The following is a 17454-nucleotide window of genomic DNA, read 5'->3' as shown; positions in this document are numbered from 1 at the left end:
ACTGTAGACCCCTCAAGGCTGGCCGTAGGTGTTCCCACTGTGATTCTGCTCTGCATTTCCCAAGCAGCGAACAACGCTAAGCCTCATTTCACACGCTCACAGGCTATTTGTAGGTCTTGTTTGAAAAAATGTCTGTTTAGGCCCTTTGCTGATTTTTCACTGGGTATTTGTCTCTTCATCTTGAAGCTGTAAGAGGTCTCTGATGTAGGCACACCTCAGTTTACCATACTCTGCTTTACTGCACTTTTAGGAACTGCATTTTTTTACAAGTGAAAAGTCCGTAGCAGTCTTGCACCGAGCAAGTTTATGGACAGTGTTTACACTTTGGTGATTCTCATGATATTGCAAAATTTTCATCGTTATTGTGTTTGTTATGGTGATCTGGGATCAGCGATTATAACTTGCCGAAAGCTCAAAGGATGGTTCGCATTTTTTAGCTGTAAAGTATTTTTAAATTAAAGTCTATGCTTTTTTTAAGACGTAATGCCACTGCATACTTAACGGACCACAGCACAGCATCAACGTCAACTTTCACATGCAACGGAAATCCAAACATTCCTTCAGCTCACTTTATCATGACATGTGCTCTACTGTGGAACTGAAGCCCACGCTCTTTCCAAGGCACGCCCGTATTCTAGAAGCAAGTCCAAATGCACTTCCTTGAACGCAGGAAGAATTTTCAAATCTTCTGATTGTATGTTCCGAGGAATTCTATGAGGCGGACTCATTCTTTCTCTGTTTCCTGGTTCTTCACACTGAAACGCAGAGTCTTTACACTGCTGACTCTTTACAGTGTTAACTCGGTATGAACGCAGCTATGTTTGGAGCGTTGCCACTACTTGTATTCGAAATTCTGAACTTGAGTATTAATGCTCTGGAATTACCCAGAAACACACAAAGGGAAAAGAGAAAGCTTTCTCCCCATGAACAGGGTCAACTTCAGATCATTCAGACACTTTTACAAAAGCTAGCCGGGAGCACATACATGGTCTAGGGATCTGGTCCATCATCTGGGCTGGTTTTTCAAAGGCCACAAATTCTTCCACACTCTTCCTTTCAAAAAAACCCCCCACCCCCCTCTTGAATGTGGGCTGGACTTACCGATTTGTTTCTAATGAATACAGGTAATGGGTCACTTTTAAAACTAGCTGACAAAGGGCCCAGTGGCTTCCCCCTCACTCTCTCCCCCTTGCTCGGGGTGGTGAGGAACAGCCCAATGGAGAGGTCCACGTGGTGAGGAACTAAGCCTCCTACCAACTGTCAGGGGAGGGCGCCATCTTGGAAGTGGAGCTTTAGGCCCCGCCAGGCCTTGGATGAGGCGGCCCCCAGTGGACAATAACCAGACTGTAACCTCATGAGAGATGCTGAGCCAGATCCACCCAGCCAAGCCCCTCTCAAATTCCTGCCCCACAGAAAATGTGCGGTAATACACGTCTGTTGTTTTTTTAAGCCACTACGTTTTGAGATAACTTGTTAGATGGTGACAGATAATGAATACAGCGCCTAAAAAATAAATAAATGGAGGACTAAAGGTACTTTTTTTTTAAAGGTATTTCTTAAAGAATTACCAACAACACTTTTCTAAGAACGTCTCTGAGATGTGCTGAAACCTGCATCCTCTCTGTGAAGCAGCCTAAATCTAATTCACAGGAACAATGTTAACATGTTACGCCGAAAGCAGGCGTCCTTGTAGGTTCTGGGGAGTATGAGAGTTCCCTAAAACGATCTGCAAGATTTTCTTTGCAGAACTGTCTTTTTTTTTTTTTCTTTTCTCGGAAGGGGAGACCACACTTTCATAAGATTTTCAAGAGCTTGGTGACTCCGAAAAGCTAAGAACCACTTCCCCCCGGCAGGACAGACGCTGCCTTCAGCCCTGGCGAGTTTCTATAATTGGGTTTAAACTCCCCGAGTTTCAGAGCCTGTGAAACAGAGGAACCTCTTCGAGGAGGATTTACTGTGACTGAAGTAAGCTTACCCAGCGGGAGAAGCCTTTGCCACACTTGGGGCATCCGTAAACGGCCGGGATGAAACTGGCATCGTGGTGTTTCTTGAAGTGCGCGTTTAGCAACTGCTTCTGCCGGAAACGTTTACTGCACGAGAGGCAGGTGAATGGCTTCTCCCCCGTGTGGGTGCGGATGTGAACGGTCATATGACGTTCCTGGGAGGGAAGCCGAGGGAGACAAGCCGCTGAGCAACTCACGTAGACATTTTCGTCCTCGACGTTATTTTATTTTATTTTATTTATTTATTTATTTTTTTTTAAAAGATTTTATGTATTTATTTTGACAGAGAGAAATCACAAGTAGATGAAGAGGCAGGCAGAGAGAGAGAGAGAGGGAAACAGGCTCCCTGCGGAGCAGAGAGCCTGATGCGGGACTTGATCCCAGGACCCCGAGATCATGACCTGAGCTGAAGGCAGCGGCTTAACCCACTGAGCCACCCAGGCGCCCTCGACGTTATTTTATACTTTCCCTCCCTCCCCAGCGAGGAGCGCGTGGTGAGGAAAAACGGCGGTGCGCACACTGTCAGGGCGGCATTCCTACAGTGGAGCACAGCCTGCCCCACCAGAAACCAAACTTGCCCGCATCCCCACTGCCAGGCCACCAGCGAGCTCCCGGAGGTCCCGCAGCCCCTCGTGGCCTGTAGTGGAACATTCCTTGGGGAGCAAAATGATAATCACTAGGACAAATCTTACTACCTATTTAAAAGAGTGATCAAAGCTGTTCTCAGTGAGGAAATAACCAGAATTTTTAACTAAGATTTATATGAGTATATCATTGGGAGAAGCAGGACACAAATACATATAAAGTCAAGCGAAAGACCCATTTTATGTTTTATTTTAAATGCCATGCTCTCGCAGAGGAGACACATGCCCACTTCTAGGTTCCTGTTTGAAACTGAACTGTGTTTCTCCAAGGCTCTCTCTTATGAGTTCTCTGTTCCCCGCAGGCCTTTCTTCGCACCCTCCTTCCCAGACAGTGTGGCCCCGGAGGGACGGAGCGACCCTGCCCCGGGAGGAGGGTGCGAGGAAGGGCGCATGGGGAAGACGGGCCTTTCTGGATTCCATTCCAGCCCAGTCCACTGACCTATCTTGTGCTTGGAGGGAATCTTTTACCTACATGAATGATTTTGTAAAATAGTGGACTGATCGGTCATCTGGCAAATCTCAGTTTATTGAGTAATGCAGAGCTTCCAACTGTTGACACATTTCAGGAAGCTCTATGAAGAAATGCTTCCTTAAAATCGCTCCAGTCTCGTTAGAAAAGTCTTCAGTGTTAGCAAGCTGTCAAGCTCCCGGTGGTGGAAATACAAATTTCTAATTGTGTATTTCCTCTTGACAGCTGAAATCAGATCTTTGGCAACACATTTTCCTAGAAGTGACGGACTCGTTTTATTTACTTTCAGAAAAAGGGCAGAGTGTTGCCAAACGTCTGAGACGGAAGAGGCGAGTCTGTCGCTCGTGTTTTCAAGTGGGAGCAGTGGTCCAGGGAAGAAGGGGTCCAGGCTAGTTGGGCTAGCAACTCGGACAACCCGCTGGGCACTTTCCTCTCCCCTGCCGCTGGGTTTCGGGAGACCGCAAAGAGAAAGCATGCACGGGGAGGGAGGAACGGAGGAAGAGAGATTTCTGGAGCAGACGCCTCGCTGAGCGTGGAGCCCGACTTGGGGCTCGATTCCACGACCCTGAGATCATGACCTGAGCTGAAACCAAGAGTCGGATGCCTCACCGACTGGGCCACCCAGGCGCCCCTCTCAACCATACTTTTAAGAATCGTCGCTTTGACATGTTGGCCCACGGCTGCTTTCTGGTTATTCTGAAAGAATGACTGTTCAGTATTTTCACGGCGACAGAGGACGGCCTGCAACGCTCCCGTCTTGCACACACCACGGCCTCCCTCCGCCTCCCCGAATCGCCTGGGACCTCGTACCTGCTTGCAGGCGTAACTGCAGTGTTCACACTTGAACCTCTTCTCGTTCTTGTGAGTCTTCTGGTGCTGAATGAGGGCGTAGCGTTCATGGAAGGCCGCAGAGCAGCAGCGACACTTCATCTCCGTGGCCTTGTACGTGTGCAGGTTGCGCAGGTGGACACCTGAAACAGAAGGGCGGGCGCTGAAACCGTGTGATTTCTGCTGGCTGCTCTCCTGAGCCCTGTGTCGGCGCTTCTCGGTCTTAGCACTGCTGGCCCCGGGAGCTGGTTTCTTCTTGGGGGAGCTGTCCTGGGCACTGTGGCAAGTTCAGCGGCATCCCTGACCCAGTAGATACCAGCAGCATCCTTTTTCCCCAGTTGTGACAGCCAGAAGGTCTCCAGGCCTTCTGCCTCCCAGGGAATGAAATCCTTCCATGCTGGGCACTGCTCAGAAGGCACCTTGTCCTGGCAGGTCCACGGATCACCCCTGCACTAGGCAGGGAGGTCCCGCGGAAGCTGTGGCACAGCAGACCCAACGTGGTCACTGAACCAAGTGCTCTGAGAACCTGATCACGGTGTAGGTGGGTTTTCAGGATAATGTTAAGGAGTTTTGCATAACAAAGATAGGACCTCTCTAACCTAACTTAAAAAAAAAATTGAGATGTTCCGTTAGAAGTCGATGCCCTGCTTTCTTCCTCTGTTGTCACTGACCTAGGACGTGCAGTGAGGTCTGATTGGACGTACTTCAGAATAATTTCTACCGAACTGAGTCTCACACATGGTGGTCTGTGGCCCTTCGGGGGAGAGGCCAAACCCCAATGGGCAGCTGGAGGAGGTCCACCCGTGATGTGCTGACCCAGTCACGGGGGAGCCTGACCTCCCTGGCAGGGGCAGTCAGGAAGACTTCCGGAGTTCGCAAAGCATCTCACCGGGTCCGGGAGGGCCCCACACACCGAGATGAGGCGTAACGTACATCATTTTGTTGTGCTGGGAACAGACGTGTAGCCCTTGTGCCCTAAAAAGTCCCACTAGGCTGTGTTTTGTGGCATGCCGGTAACTATACTAACGTTGACAGAACGTTCCAGATTTTTAGAAAAAGGTTAAGGCTCCAAAACACCACCCTCACTTCCAGAAATGTTCTCAAACTGTGCACCTCATCTCCAGACGTTCTCCGGGTGGATCCGTGACTTGTACTTGTGCTAACATGCTCTGAGTATCACGGTGTTACACGCTTTGGCAAGAGAAGTGGGATCAGGGACAGCGGGAAGCCCAGGATTCCCGGAACGAAGGGGAGAGGCTCATTACTCACCGTCTCTCCCCTGCTGAGCCCTGCCCGGTTTTCCGTGGGGGCAGGATCAAACCCCAACTCCTAAATCTGGCATTCAGCGTCTCTCACGGTGCGTCCCTTTCTCGCTCCGTGCTGTCTCATGCCATGAAGAGGGCGTCCCATGTCACGACAAGGACGTCGGGGCACAGGCTGGCCCCTTTTACTGCAGTGAGTCCCCTAAGGGGAGGGCTGTTTGGGTTCTCCCTGTAGCAACCTCAGCTCCCGGGACGTTTTAGGGTCACAGGAGGGGTCTAAGAAAGGTCCGCACAGTATCACTCAGGAGAACTTTAAGAGTCAGGACACCTCTGGGCACCTGGGCCCCTCCTAGCTTAGGGGACCATGGGGCAGTTCACGCTGTGTCTCTAAGCTCCTCCATCATCGAAGCCCCTCCACCGTCTCGAAGCCCCTCCACCCTCTGTAAAACCAGGCTCAATGTGGAACAAAACAGTACCGGTGGAAGTCCTTCAAGAGCTAACATACGTGTGACTGACTGCTTAGCAGGTGTACCCGGAAGTGAACCGGCTTAGAGCCACGAGAAACAAGCCACGGAATTGCACTTCTGCCATTTCACCACTAGATGGCACCACAGGACCGCTGGGGAAAAAACCCTCTTCCGCAGCGGGTCCTGCAGACCAGGAGCCTGCCCGTCATCAGGCCAGGGCTCCACGGGTTTCCAGGCTGTGTCCCCTAAGAGCCAACCAGTACCGTCCCTAAAGGAAGTTCATGAAGCCAATCACTCACGCAGGTCACTCTTCCTCGCGATGACGGTGGCGCAGTGCGGACACTGGTACTTGGGGACATTCTCGCTGTGCTTCTGTACGATGTGTATTTTCAAGGTGCCACTCTGGGTGAAGCGAGCGTGGCACACGTGGCATTCGTACGGCTTCTCGCCTGTGACACGGACGACAAAAGTGACCCTCTGCACGGTGGCTTCGCCCAGCAAACCGGGACCCCCTCCACAGGTCCCTGGAGCTGAAAGCCATTCTCCATCCCCGAGGCTCCTGTCTCAACCCCTTCCTTGGACATTTAACCACACGACTGGAGCCTGAACATTACGTCAAGCACAGCTTGTGGACAGGGGCTCAGACGGGCGGCTCTCCCGCCATCTGGGAGCTACTGGTCCCCGCCAGCTGCCTGTGCCCACCCAGGTCTACAGAACAGAGACATACACGTAAACACAGTCTTTGTACAAAGAATATGCGTGGAGTAAGTGCTACAAATACCACCTAATCCACTCGTCCCACTTCTGGGTATTTAGTGATTTGGAAAGATACATGGCCCCCTGGGTTTCCTGCAATGTGACTGACAACTGACAACTTTACTGAACAACAGTTCAGTGAAGAAGTGGTGCGTATGTATATGTATTTATACATAAAATGGGATATTGCTCAGCCACCAAAGAAGAATGAGATCTTGCCATGTGCAATGACACGGGAGGGCCTAGTGGGGGGTCACACTAAGTGAAAGATTCAGGCAGAGAAAGACACCGTTGGATTTCTGCTAGATGTGGGCTCTCTGGAACAAAACGGACAAAACGGACCCATCGATGCAGAGAACTGGAGGTGGCCAAGGAGAGCGGGGTTGAGGGACCGGCCGACAGGGGAAGGCGATTAAGGGGTATGAAATTTCAATTATAAAATAAACAGGTCACGGGGATGTACAGCTTGGCCCGGGGCGTGTGACTGGCGGTTCCGTGTTCACGTCGTGTGTGTCAGCTTGTGCGGGGGCAGAAGGGGACTTACGATGAGCACTGAGTCAAGTGTGTGACCGGACAGTCCCTCTGTTGTGCCCCCGAAACGAGTGTGTGTGTCCACTACAGGCCCATGAAAAATAACTACAAAGTAAAGTAAGTGCGTGAGGAAACCAGCATGCTTTCTGTTCTGCCTTAAAACGGGAGGGTCAGTGAGGCAGCGGACAGACATCCTCGACGCGGCCCCGGAGGCAGACACTGGACGGTGGTCCACTCCCCGCCCCCCGTGGGCCCGCCGGGGCTAAGCGCACGCAGAGGGGCCGCGCAAGTCCCCCGAAAGGATGGAGATGCCCGCTCTGACGTCTGCGCCTCCCACGGGCCACCAGGAACGTTCTGTCCCGGCTCCCGTGCCACGGGGACGCCGGGCCGAACCCGCTCGCGCTACCTGAGTGTGTCCTCATGTGCCTCTTCAGCTTGTAGGTGTCCTTGCTGGCGTAGCTGCACAGAAGGCACTGGAAGGGACGCTCCCCCGTGTGCGAGCGGATGTGACGCTTCAGCTTGCTGGCCTGGGAGACAGACGAGGGGACGGGGGACGGTCATCACTTCTGCGTCGTGAGCGCCTCCTGTGAGTCAGCGTCACAGAAGATCTGGAAATCGCTCCGACTGTAATGTCCGTGCGGACTGCACGCGCCCAACACGGAGAACCAGTCATGACTTTGTTTCCCCGCACCCGGGGTGATGTTTTCCATCTGATGGGCGCGTCTGAGGTCCTCGGTGGGTGAGCAGCAGCAATTTCGAGAAACTCTCGGACCCACCGCCCGTTACAAAGGGAAGTCTGGGGCAGGTGGAGAGCCGCGCGCAGGGGCCAGAAGACAAACGTTCGCGTAAATACGGCGGGAGCCTTGAAACAGGGTCTTTGATGGACCAACAACCTCCCCGTGAAGCACTTCACAGAGACGGGCTGTGTGGGCCCTAAATGGCACGAGTATTAGTGTTTCTTTAAAGAAGAAACTTTTTTTTTTTTTTTTTTGACAAAGACCACAAGGAGGCAGAGGCAGGCAGAGAGAGAGGAGGAAGCAGGCTCCCCGCTGAGCAGAGAGCCCGATGCGGGTCTCGATCCCAGGACCCCGAGATCATGACCTGAGCCAAAGGCAGAGGCTTAACCCACTGAGCCCACCCAGGTGCCCCAAGAAGAAACTTTTAAGTAAAAGGAAGCAACTTCTAATTTGACTAATTATACACCCCAGGCAATTAATTGAAAGGTAAACCGCATATTCCCTCTGGTTTAATCATTTTTCTTGTCTGTTTGATCACCTCTTAGAACTGTTCTCCTGTATGCTTTTACTGCGGGCCCTTATCTGCCTTCAGCAGAACACGGGGCCACCCTTGGGCGACCGCCGTCAGAGAGCCGGTGTCGGCCCTGGCTGCTATCTCGGGAAAGCTATGCCGGGTCTGGCTCCCGGTATGTGATGAGCGTGCATAAGCCTGGAGAACATTCCGAGAACCACGCAAGACTCAGATGGAAAACAAGGTGCGAACGGAGAGCTTCAGCTGAGAGTTTTAGAAGCAAAGTGCATGTCTTCGAGTATATGAGAAGGCAAAAGAGAAAATTTTAACAATTATAGCGGGAAATGTTTGGTCAGTGGAGAGAGCAGCACAGGCCGCTGTGGGCAGAGTTGTCCTCCGTGGCTCCCAAGGGAGCAAGGGACGAGGGGTGTTCATGAGCTTTCAGGGGTGTCATCATCTGCCCACAGCTTGGACATATTCCTGCAGGCCCCAGTGTCAAGGGACAGGGCGGGGGGAGCTCAGGTGATTACAATGTCCCCCGCCCCTTGCAACAGAGCAGCAGGGCAGGGGCAATGGCAGTGGCCAGGGTCCCTACATCGAGGCCGACCGCTCCTCGGGCTGCGTGTGGACGAGACAAGAAGGCTCTCTGCTGACACGCAAGCTTGAGCTGAGAACCCGCAGGGCACCAACAAGGGGCGGTTTGAGTCTCAGAGTCTCGGACAGCTTTGAGCTTTGAAAACTTCCCTGCGTGTTTCATACCCAGCCACCACCTTTCACTCCGAAGACAAATAATTTTTAAAAATAGTAATAGTGGGAAAACAATTCTTGGAACCAAATCCCGACCCCGTCTGTGAGTTTCCCTCATTTACGAAATGGGGTTGCATCATGTATGAAATCCTAGCCGTCCCCTTTAACTCCGTTCCCCGCAAGTGTGTGATCCGTCCCCAGATGGGCTCGGACCCAGGACCCAGCGTGCACGGAACGGAGAGCCACGCAGCCCTTCACAGTTCCTCGTAAGGAACCGGCTTGGCAAAGGAAGTGTCGCAGGCGGCTGTCATTTCATTTGGAGCATGGCTGAGCCACGCGGAAGGTATAAACAAAACGATCTGGTTGAAAGGACCGTAACACACCACCAAGGTTTGAGGAAGGTGGTCTCCCTGTGTCTGAGAGGGGAAACGGGCCACATCTGATTCTTCCCCAAGTTGCCTCGTATCTGCCCGGGTTCCACCGAGGAAAGGCCCGAAGTTGCAGTGAAAACTCTGATTGGTTCTGTGTTCCGTTCGAGCAAACACCCTTGGATTTCGTAGAACAGAGTAAATTCCATAAAATACCAGATAGGACTTTCTAACACATTGGGGAAACATTTCTCAAGTACAAGTAATTTCATTTGTAAATTTGTACTGTACTTTTGTTAACTGGTAATCAAAGAAAAAAATTCAATTTTCTTTCTTCCTTTTTTTTTTTTTTTTTTTTTTTTTGAGAGAGAGAGAGATCGTGCAGAACTCGCAAGCAGGGGATGGGTGCAGAGGGAGAGGGAGACGGAGAATCTTAAGCAGACTCCACACCCAGCAGGGCTCCATCACACAACTAAGAGATCGTGACCTGAGCCAAAACCAAGAGCCAGATGCTTGGCCTACGGAGTCAGGTGCCCCTCCAACTTTATTACACCCAGAAAATAGAATGAGTATTACTTCCTGCATAGATTTTGTATGAATAATATCTTTAGGGAAACTTACTTTTGTAAGAGAGATTCTATTAGTGTTAACTTAACGTTCATGTCCACTTCTTACTAAGAGCACCTTGAAGCTTCAAGCATGTGAATGAACTTACTTCCACGCTGGCATACTTGCACAGGGAACATTTGAAGGGCTTCTCGTGAGTGTGTTTGTAGCGTCTGTGTCGGACCAGTTCTCCGCTGGTGACGAATGCCATGTCGCAGTCACCGCACTTGTAGGGCCTGGTTCCTGCAAAATCCCACAGTTTATCCTATTAAACAAGACGCAACCACACGTTCTCTGAGGAACTTATAACCCATAAATTAGACTCAGTTTCAGAATGCTTTAAAAATTAAGAAGAGGCCCTTTAAAAATCACAAATACCCCAGACATTTAGGAGAAAACTCTTTGTAACATTTGATGTTTTGAGGCAAAACTGAAGGAAAACTAAATGTTCAACATGTTATTTTAATATGCCAATAGGTAGATTTCGCATTCATATGTAAACGTTAACACTTATCCTTGATGGGAAACCTCCTTCTCCTCCGGGGTACCTGTGTGGGTATTGACATGATTCCGCAGAAGAGTGACGGTGCGGAAAGCTTTCAGGCAAAGGTGACACATATGCGGCTTTTCAGTGCTGTGGGTTTTCATGTGACGATTAAAACTCGAAATTCTAGAAGAGGTGAACATGCAGCTATCACAGTGGAAGGTTCGCTTTACTTCTGCAAGAAGAAGAAGATAAAGAGTTTGTGTATTTGTAGAAATCTTCCTTGAGATGTTCAAATTTCATGGAAACACACTGAAGTAACTTGGCACATCCTTTTTTAAGCATCATGGGGTGACTCAACAAAACACATTCCATGCAAACAGCACGCAGAAGACCTGGGACAACTCTAGTAACAGACAAAGCAACCTTAAGACAAAATCTGTTACAAGAGACAAACGAAGAGATTATACAACAACAGACCCAATCCGTCACAAAGGTGGAACAATTATAAACATATATACGCACCAAATAACACAGCCCCAAAATACCTGAGGCAAAAATGGACAGAGCTGAGTGTAGAAAGAAGCACTTCAGTAACAGTGGGAGACTTCAACAACAGAGAAGACAATTAGAGTATCAGCAAGGAAACAGAAGATTTAACGCTATCAACCAGATATGACAGACATCTACGGAACACTTGACTCAACAACAGCCCAACGGACACTCTTTGCAGGTACATACAGAACATTTCTCAGGAAAAACCATGTTTTAGGCCACCAAACAAATACTGATAAATTAAAGGTGCCTGGGTGGCTCAGTCGGTTGCACATCTGTCTGTCTTTGGCTTGGTCATTGTCTCAGAATCCTGAGATCGAGCCCCATGTCGGGGTCCTGGGATTGAGCCCCACCTTGGGCTCCCCACTCAGCGGAGAGTCTGTTTTTCCTTCTCCCTGCCCCCTGCTCGTACACACTCTTTCCCTCAAATAAAACAAAATCTTTTTAAAAAAGTCAATAAATTAAAAAAGCATAGAAATCATATGCTTTCTGACCACGATGACATGAAATCAAGAATCAATAAAAGAAGAAAATTTGACTGTTTTTCTGAAAATAAATAAATTGAAAAAAAAAAGAAGAAGAAAATTTGGAAAATTCATAAACATGTGGAAATTAAACAACGCAAGTGACCAGTGGGTCAAAGGGGGAATCACAAAGTCACTGTGGAATACTCAGCCGAATGGAAGAGAAACACCACATACCAAAGCCTACAGAGTGCAGTCAAAGCAGTGCTCAGAGGGAAACTTTTAGCTGTAAACACCTGCACTGAAAAAGAAAAAGCATTTCAGATCAATCACCTAACATTACACCTGGAGGAACTAAACAAATAAGAGAAATCCAAGCCGAAAGCTAGCAGCAGGAAGGAAATCATGAAGATTGGAATGGACATAAGTGAGGTAGAAAACAGGAAAACAACAGAACTGATGGCAGCAGAAGTGGGTTCATTTAAAAGATCATCACTGACAAATCTTCACCTAGACTTGCAACCAAGAAGCAAAAGAGAAAAGTCAAATAGGCAAAATCAGGAGGGGAAGTAGAGACAGGACTATCAACTGTACACAGGGGTAGAGGTTGTAAGAGTTCTTTGAACGACTGTATGCCAACGAACCAGATAACCCAGTGAAATGGAAAATTCCTAGAAACACACAAACTTCCGACATTGACTCAAGAAGAAATAGAAAATCTGAATAGATGTTTAGCAAATAAAAAGATTGAATCATTAATCAAACAACTACCCACAAAGAAATCCCCAGGACCAGAAGTCTTCATTGGAGAATTCTACCAGATGCTTAAAGAATTAACATCAATCCTTTTCAAAGTTCACACACGAAAAAGGAGGGCTGTTCCTAATTCATCCCATGAGGACAGCGTTAGATACTGAAGCCAAAGTCAGCAAAGGAAAACTAGGGACCAATGAGGCTTATAAATACAAACGGAAAATTTCCAATAGAATACTAGTAAACCAAACCCAGCCGTTTATTAAAAGGATTATGTACCGAGACCAAGTGGACTTTATCCCAGGAATGGAAGCATGGTTCAACACAGCTAGCCCATCAGCACAACACACCATATAAACAAAAAGAAGAGAAAGAAAAACACCATCATCTCAACAGATTCAGAAAAAGCACCTCACAAATTCCAGCGGCTTTCATGATACGACACCCAACAAACTTGAAATAGAAGGTTAATGGGTTGAGTTGTGATCCCCCCGAAGATACACTGAAATCCTAACGGCAAATATCCATAACAGTGACCTTACTTGCAAAAATAGGGTCTCTGCAGATGTCCTCAAGCTTAGGATCATATTGGATGAGGGTGGGTATGACTGGTGCCCTTAGAAGAAGAGAAGAAACCCAGGGAGAGACACACAGGGGGAGGGAGGATTTTACGGGACAACAGAGGTACAGTCCAGTGACACATCTATGAGTGAAAAAAAAAAAAAAAAGGCTGTGATCGTGACAATGCCAGAAACTAAGAAAAAGCCTGGAGCGCTTTCCTTCCTAGAGCTTTCCAACACCAGGATCCCGGACTTCCAGCCTTTGAGACCGTGAAGGAGCGCCTTCTATCCTCTAAGCCACCCGATCCGAGGTGTTTGTGGCAGCGGTGAAAGGAAGCAAAACTGAAAAACGGGCAAAGGATTTCTGTAGACCTTTCTCCAGAGAGAACCCGTAATGGCCAGAAGCACATGAAAATAGAACACCTTGAAGTTAACTTCTCACCAACTTCCTATGCCATGATTAGCACCAGGGAAACGCAAGTCAAAGCCACAATGGGTTGCTCTTTATGGCCATTAAGACGGCTCTAATTTTTTCTTTTAGTGGGGAAGAAGGGCTGGCAAGAGTGTAGAGCCCGGGAACCTCCCGCACTCCTGGGGGGAGTGTAAGTCGATGCGGCTGCCGGGGGAACCGGGAAGTCCTTAGACACTGAACAGAGACTGAAACATAGACTGATCACCCGACCCCGGCAAGTCCATTCCACTCCTCCACACACGTCCCAAAGAACGGGAGGACAGTGCGCAAACAACAACACGTACACGCTTGCTCCCAGCAGCCCGACTCACGCTGGCTAAGATGCAGACACAGCCCAGATGGTGACGGATGGACAGAAGCGTACACGAAACCCGCGGTGTCCCCACGACCCACGACCACTCAGGGACGAAGGACCGAAGCGCTGGTGATGCTCAGTGAAGAGGTCTGGACACAGAAGACCATGAACTCTGTGTGTCCGAGACCACGTACTGTGTGTGTCGAGTCCGTTTAAACGAAGCATGCAGAGATGACTGCTAAGTGGGTACACGTCTCTTACTGCTTTTCTTCAGATTTTATTTGTTGACTTATTTGGGGATGGCATGAGCAGGCGGGAGGGGCAGAGGCAGAGGGAGAAGCAGACTCCCCACGGAGCAGGGAGCCCGACATGGGGCTCGATCCCAGCACCCCGGGAATCATGACCCGAATCAAAGGCAGATGCGTAACCCAGTGAGGCACCCAGGCGTCCCTGCGGCTCACTTTTCTTTGAGGGACGAAAAGCGCCTGGAAGTACTGGGGACGGTCGCACACAATCGTGAGTAGGTGAAAACTAAAACGAGCTGGGGACTGGGAATTCGGGGGCGTGATCTCTTGATTTAAATACACGGGAAGGACGATGTAAATGTATATATATCACAGCAGAGACTGCAAACTCAGCTGCCTACTGAAGCCAGAGGCCATGAACCCGAATGAATGACTTGAGCCACACGGAGGGAGAAGCAGCCGTGCGACTTGCGACTTTCGAAACGGGAGTCCCCGCCCGGCCCCGGACACCTGTTGCTGGGAGGAAACAGCCACGTGTGGCCAGAGATGACTTTGTACAAATGAGCTAGAAACTGAGATTTGGGGGGTGAGCTCTCTTGCTTTAAATAAGAGAGAAACTAGTATTTTCCAAAAAGCTAAAAAAAAGTAATTTTTGAGGGTCGTGACGCTGTAGGCTGCCGCCACACAACCGTAGTTTTAGTATGACTCGAGCTAAGCTTCAAGGTCCTTCCTATCCTGTCCCAATCTCCGTCTCGGAGCACCCACCCGTGGAGCTGCCCACCCTCGCGCTTCCGGAGCTGCCCACGGACCGCTTCCAGCTGCCCGGAGCGGGGATCCCCGGTCTTTACAGTTTCCGAGTCCTTTTCCCTCTCCTCACCTAAACATTCCCTCCTTACAAGATGCCTCCGCTGCCCTCCGCTGCCCTCTGGACGTCACGCCTTCTTCTGGCCCCGCGGCCCTTGCCCTCGCCTCCATCCGGCCTGCGCCACGCCCCCCACCCCACCCGGGGCCGCAAACTGGGGGCGGACCAGGGACCCCCTTCTCTGTGCCTACACGGAACACTGCAGGAGCGTCTTTACTCTGCTTTAAAAACATTCGTGTCCAAGACGCCAGCTCTTTGGGACTGGATTCACAACCTGGAACACGACTTCAACATTTCTCCCATTTCCTGGCAGCCTGAAAGCGACTAAAAGTCAACCGCAGAAAATCTCAACCACCACCTCGTGCCCCTAAGGAAAAACGGCGGCCCCCTCGTGTCCACCAACTCCTGGGCTACGAACTGACCTACCCTTCGCCTTTTTTGGTTTTTTTGGCGAGTCGGCTTTGTCAGCGTGTCCTTGACCGGATGCGGGCGTATCTTCCGGTGCTTCCACGTGCAGGTTTGAAATGGTCAGCACGATTTCGTCTCCTCCTCCATCTCCCGGCGTCGCCTCCACCAGGAACAGCTGTTCTCCTGCCTGGGGCTCGAACCTGCCTTCAGCCCGCAGCTGGTCCTCGTCCTGGCCTTTCTCAAGCTAACAAATGAAAGTGAGCCTCTTACACGCGCTCTCTTAAATGACATTCGGTTCGACTCTTTGCCTCCATGAAACCACAGAACACAGAGAAAAACACAAGAATTAGAGCAGCACAGAAGATCATCTATGATGCTGACGCCATCATTCTTAGGCATCCAGGGCTCAGGGATCGAAACGGAACACTGTTTTTTGAAGCCACAATGCGCCTTGTAGTGTCCTCCTTGGCGTGACTTTTTAAACTCTTAGAAAAGAGCAGGAGGTCTTCCAGGATTTTCCCGGGGCAGCCTTTTCACTGTGTGTAACTGAAACTGCAGCTTAGAGCTCCCTGGTCCCTACCTGACCATGCACAAAGGGCAACCAAGAAAGAAAGTTCAAGTTGTCTGAGTCCCACCCTCTACCCCCACCCCCCAGCCCCCCTAATCTGCCCCCCCTTCCACCCCCTCCCCCAAACCCGACAACTCCCAACTTGTCAACACCCCCCCCCCCCCGGGTCTGTTGCTTCACACCAGCCCTACCTTCAACAATCCAGGGCTTTCTGCCAGGCTCACCACAAACTTGCTCTCTTCGCTGGCCCCGGCCAGGCCGCCTTCCAGAACGTGCAGCTCCATTACCTGCATCTCCTGCAGCGAGTACACTTCCTCCTGGAGGTTGATGGTGATGCATGGCGGGGCCCCCTCGCCCAGCCAGAGCAGGGGCTGCGGCCCGCTGCCCGCCGGCTGGACGGTCCCCTGCACGCCGTCCTGGGGCTGCGGGCTGAGCCAGCTGACGTCTTCGGAGAAGTGCACCGTCTGCAGCGTCAGAATGTGCTTCCCGCTCTCCTCCGTGGTGAGCAGCGGCTCCTGCTCGCGCTCCAGCCCCTTGGCCTGGAGGGGCCTGGAGGGGCACAGGGCCTGCCCGTCTCCGGGCCCCGGGGGCTCCCTCCCTCTGCACACTCCGTCTTCCTCCTCCTCTAGTAGGACTTCTGGGACCAGCTCCGGTGCTTTGATTTTGGTAAACTGCCCCGAAGGGACAGAGATCTCAGTCTCTGCCATGGTGACGTGGCCTGTGTGAGAAACCAGAGAGCGGTCCCGGTAGGGCCCAGGGGGGTCGGACCAAGACATGACAAGGTCCTGGACTCCCGGGAGTCGATTCCGTCTAGGCCTAGACGAAACAGAGCCTAAACAGAGTTTAGGGGAAGGCAGGAGTTAGTACGGAAGATTCTAGAACTACTAAGTTTGGGCCTGGGTAGGCTTTTGGCAAATGCACATTTCAGGCCTAGCAAGGTGGGGCGCCAGCGGGATCTAGGCCGGTGCACCAGGCTGGGCCAAGGAAGCTGGGGCCTGAGTGGGCTTTCAGCAAATGCACATGCTAGGGCCAGGACTAGCAAGGTGGAGACTGGGCAAACTCTCCACCATTACACAGCTCCAGACAGCGCCATCTGCGCCACGCGGCTGGTGAGCCTCCAGCCTCCAGCTCCTGCAAACTTAGCCTAGCAGGCTTCAGACCCTGCACGCCCACCCTCTGGGCCTGGGGGCGCCCCCACTCCCAGGCCCTCCCTGACCCCATGCCTCCCCGCCAAGCCTGGGACCTCTCTCCTGGGCTCCACCGGCCAAGTGGGAGCAGCCTGCATTCTGGAGGGGGCTGGAGTCTAGTCCCTGGGGCGGCCCCTCACCCGGGAGGCGTGGCCTGGGCGCCCAGCCCACCCGGTCTTGGTGGTCGCTGCCTCGTGCCGCGTGCTGCCCAGTGCCGCGTGCTGCCCGCCACTGCTTGCAGCTCGTGGGCCGCCTGGGGGCGAGGGTCAAATGCAGCAGTGCGCAAGCGCCGGGCGGGAAAGGTGGGGGGTCGGCGTGCAAGGGGCGGAGCCAGGGAGAGGGGGCAATGGATGATGGGGGAGCTGAGGGGGGAGGGGCACCCTCAGAGGGAGCTGAGACCTGGGAGGGGTGGCTATGGAGGCGAAATAGGGGGACACCTGCGGCGGGTGCACAGTGACCTGGGAGATGGATGTGGAGGAACTTGTAGAGGGGCACCTGCGGGGGGGCTGATGGGGGGCGATGCAGGAGGAGGGAAGCAGGGCGACTTGCACGGGGCGCTGAGACATGGTGGGAAGCGGGTAGGGGCGCACCTGCGGGGGTGGGGATGGTGGGCGGCCAGACCTGAGCACACCTCGTGCCCCGGACTGGTCGCAGGAGGGCCTGCCTGTTGGG

At 51.6% G+C, this 17454-nt stretch overlaps 1 protein-coding gene across 4 annotated transcripts in view; it reads right to left on the bottom strand.

Annotated features, from left to right (window-relative positions):
* The window catches only part of CTCFL (CCCTC-binding factor like), a 29554-nt gene extending 12523 nt beyond the window's left edge, over positions 1 to 17031 (bottom strand). For 2 of the 4 annotated variants that reach the window (XM_032350246.1, XM_032350248.1), the window contains exons 1-9: positions 16923 to 17031; positions 15787 to 16313; positions 15046 to 15271; positions 10478 to 10648; positions 10039 to 10172; positions 7367 to 7487; positions 5973 to 6122; positions 3927 to 4087; positions 1976 to 2158 (exon numbers count right to left, since the gene is read on the bottom strand). In XM_032350246.1, the coding sequence (XP_032206137.1) occupies positions 1976 to 2158; positions 3927 to 4087; positions 5973 to 6122; positions 7367 to 7487; positions 10039 to 10172; positions 10478 to 10648; positions 15046 to 15271; positions 15787 to 16302 (1662 nt within the window). In that variant the 5' untranslated portion in view covers positions 16303 to 16313; positions 16923 to 17031. The other 2 variants (XM_032350247.1, XM_032350249.1) reach the window with 2 other exon arrangements.
* Between the last annotated feature and the right edge of the window lie 423 nt (positions 17032 to 17454).

The sequence above is a fragment of the Mustela erminea genome, chromosome 7, assembly GCF_009829155.1.
Source record: "Mustela erminea isolate mMusErm1 chromosome 7, mMusErm1.Pri, whole genome shotgun sequence".
NCBI lineage: Eukaryota > Metazoa > Chordata > Mammalia > Carnivora > Mustelidae > Mustela > Mustela erminea.
Note: the sequence above shows the minus strand (reverse complement) of the source record. Positions and strands in the feature narration are given on the sequence as shown.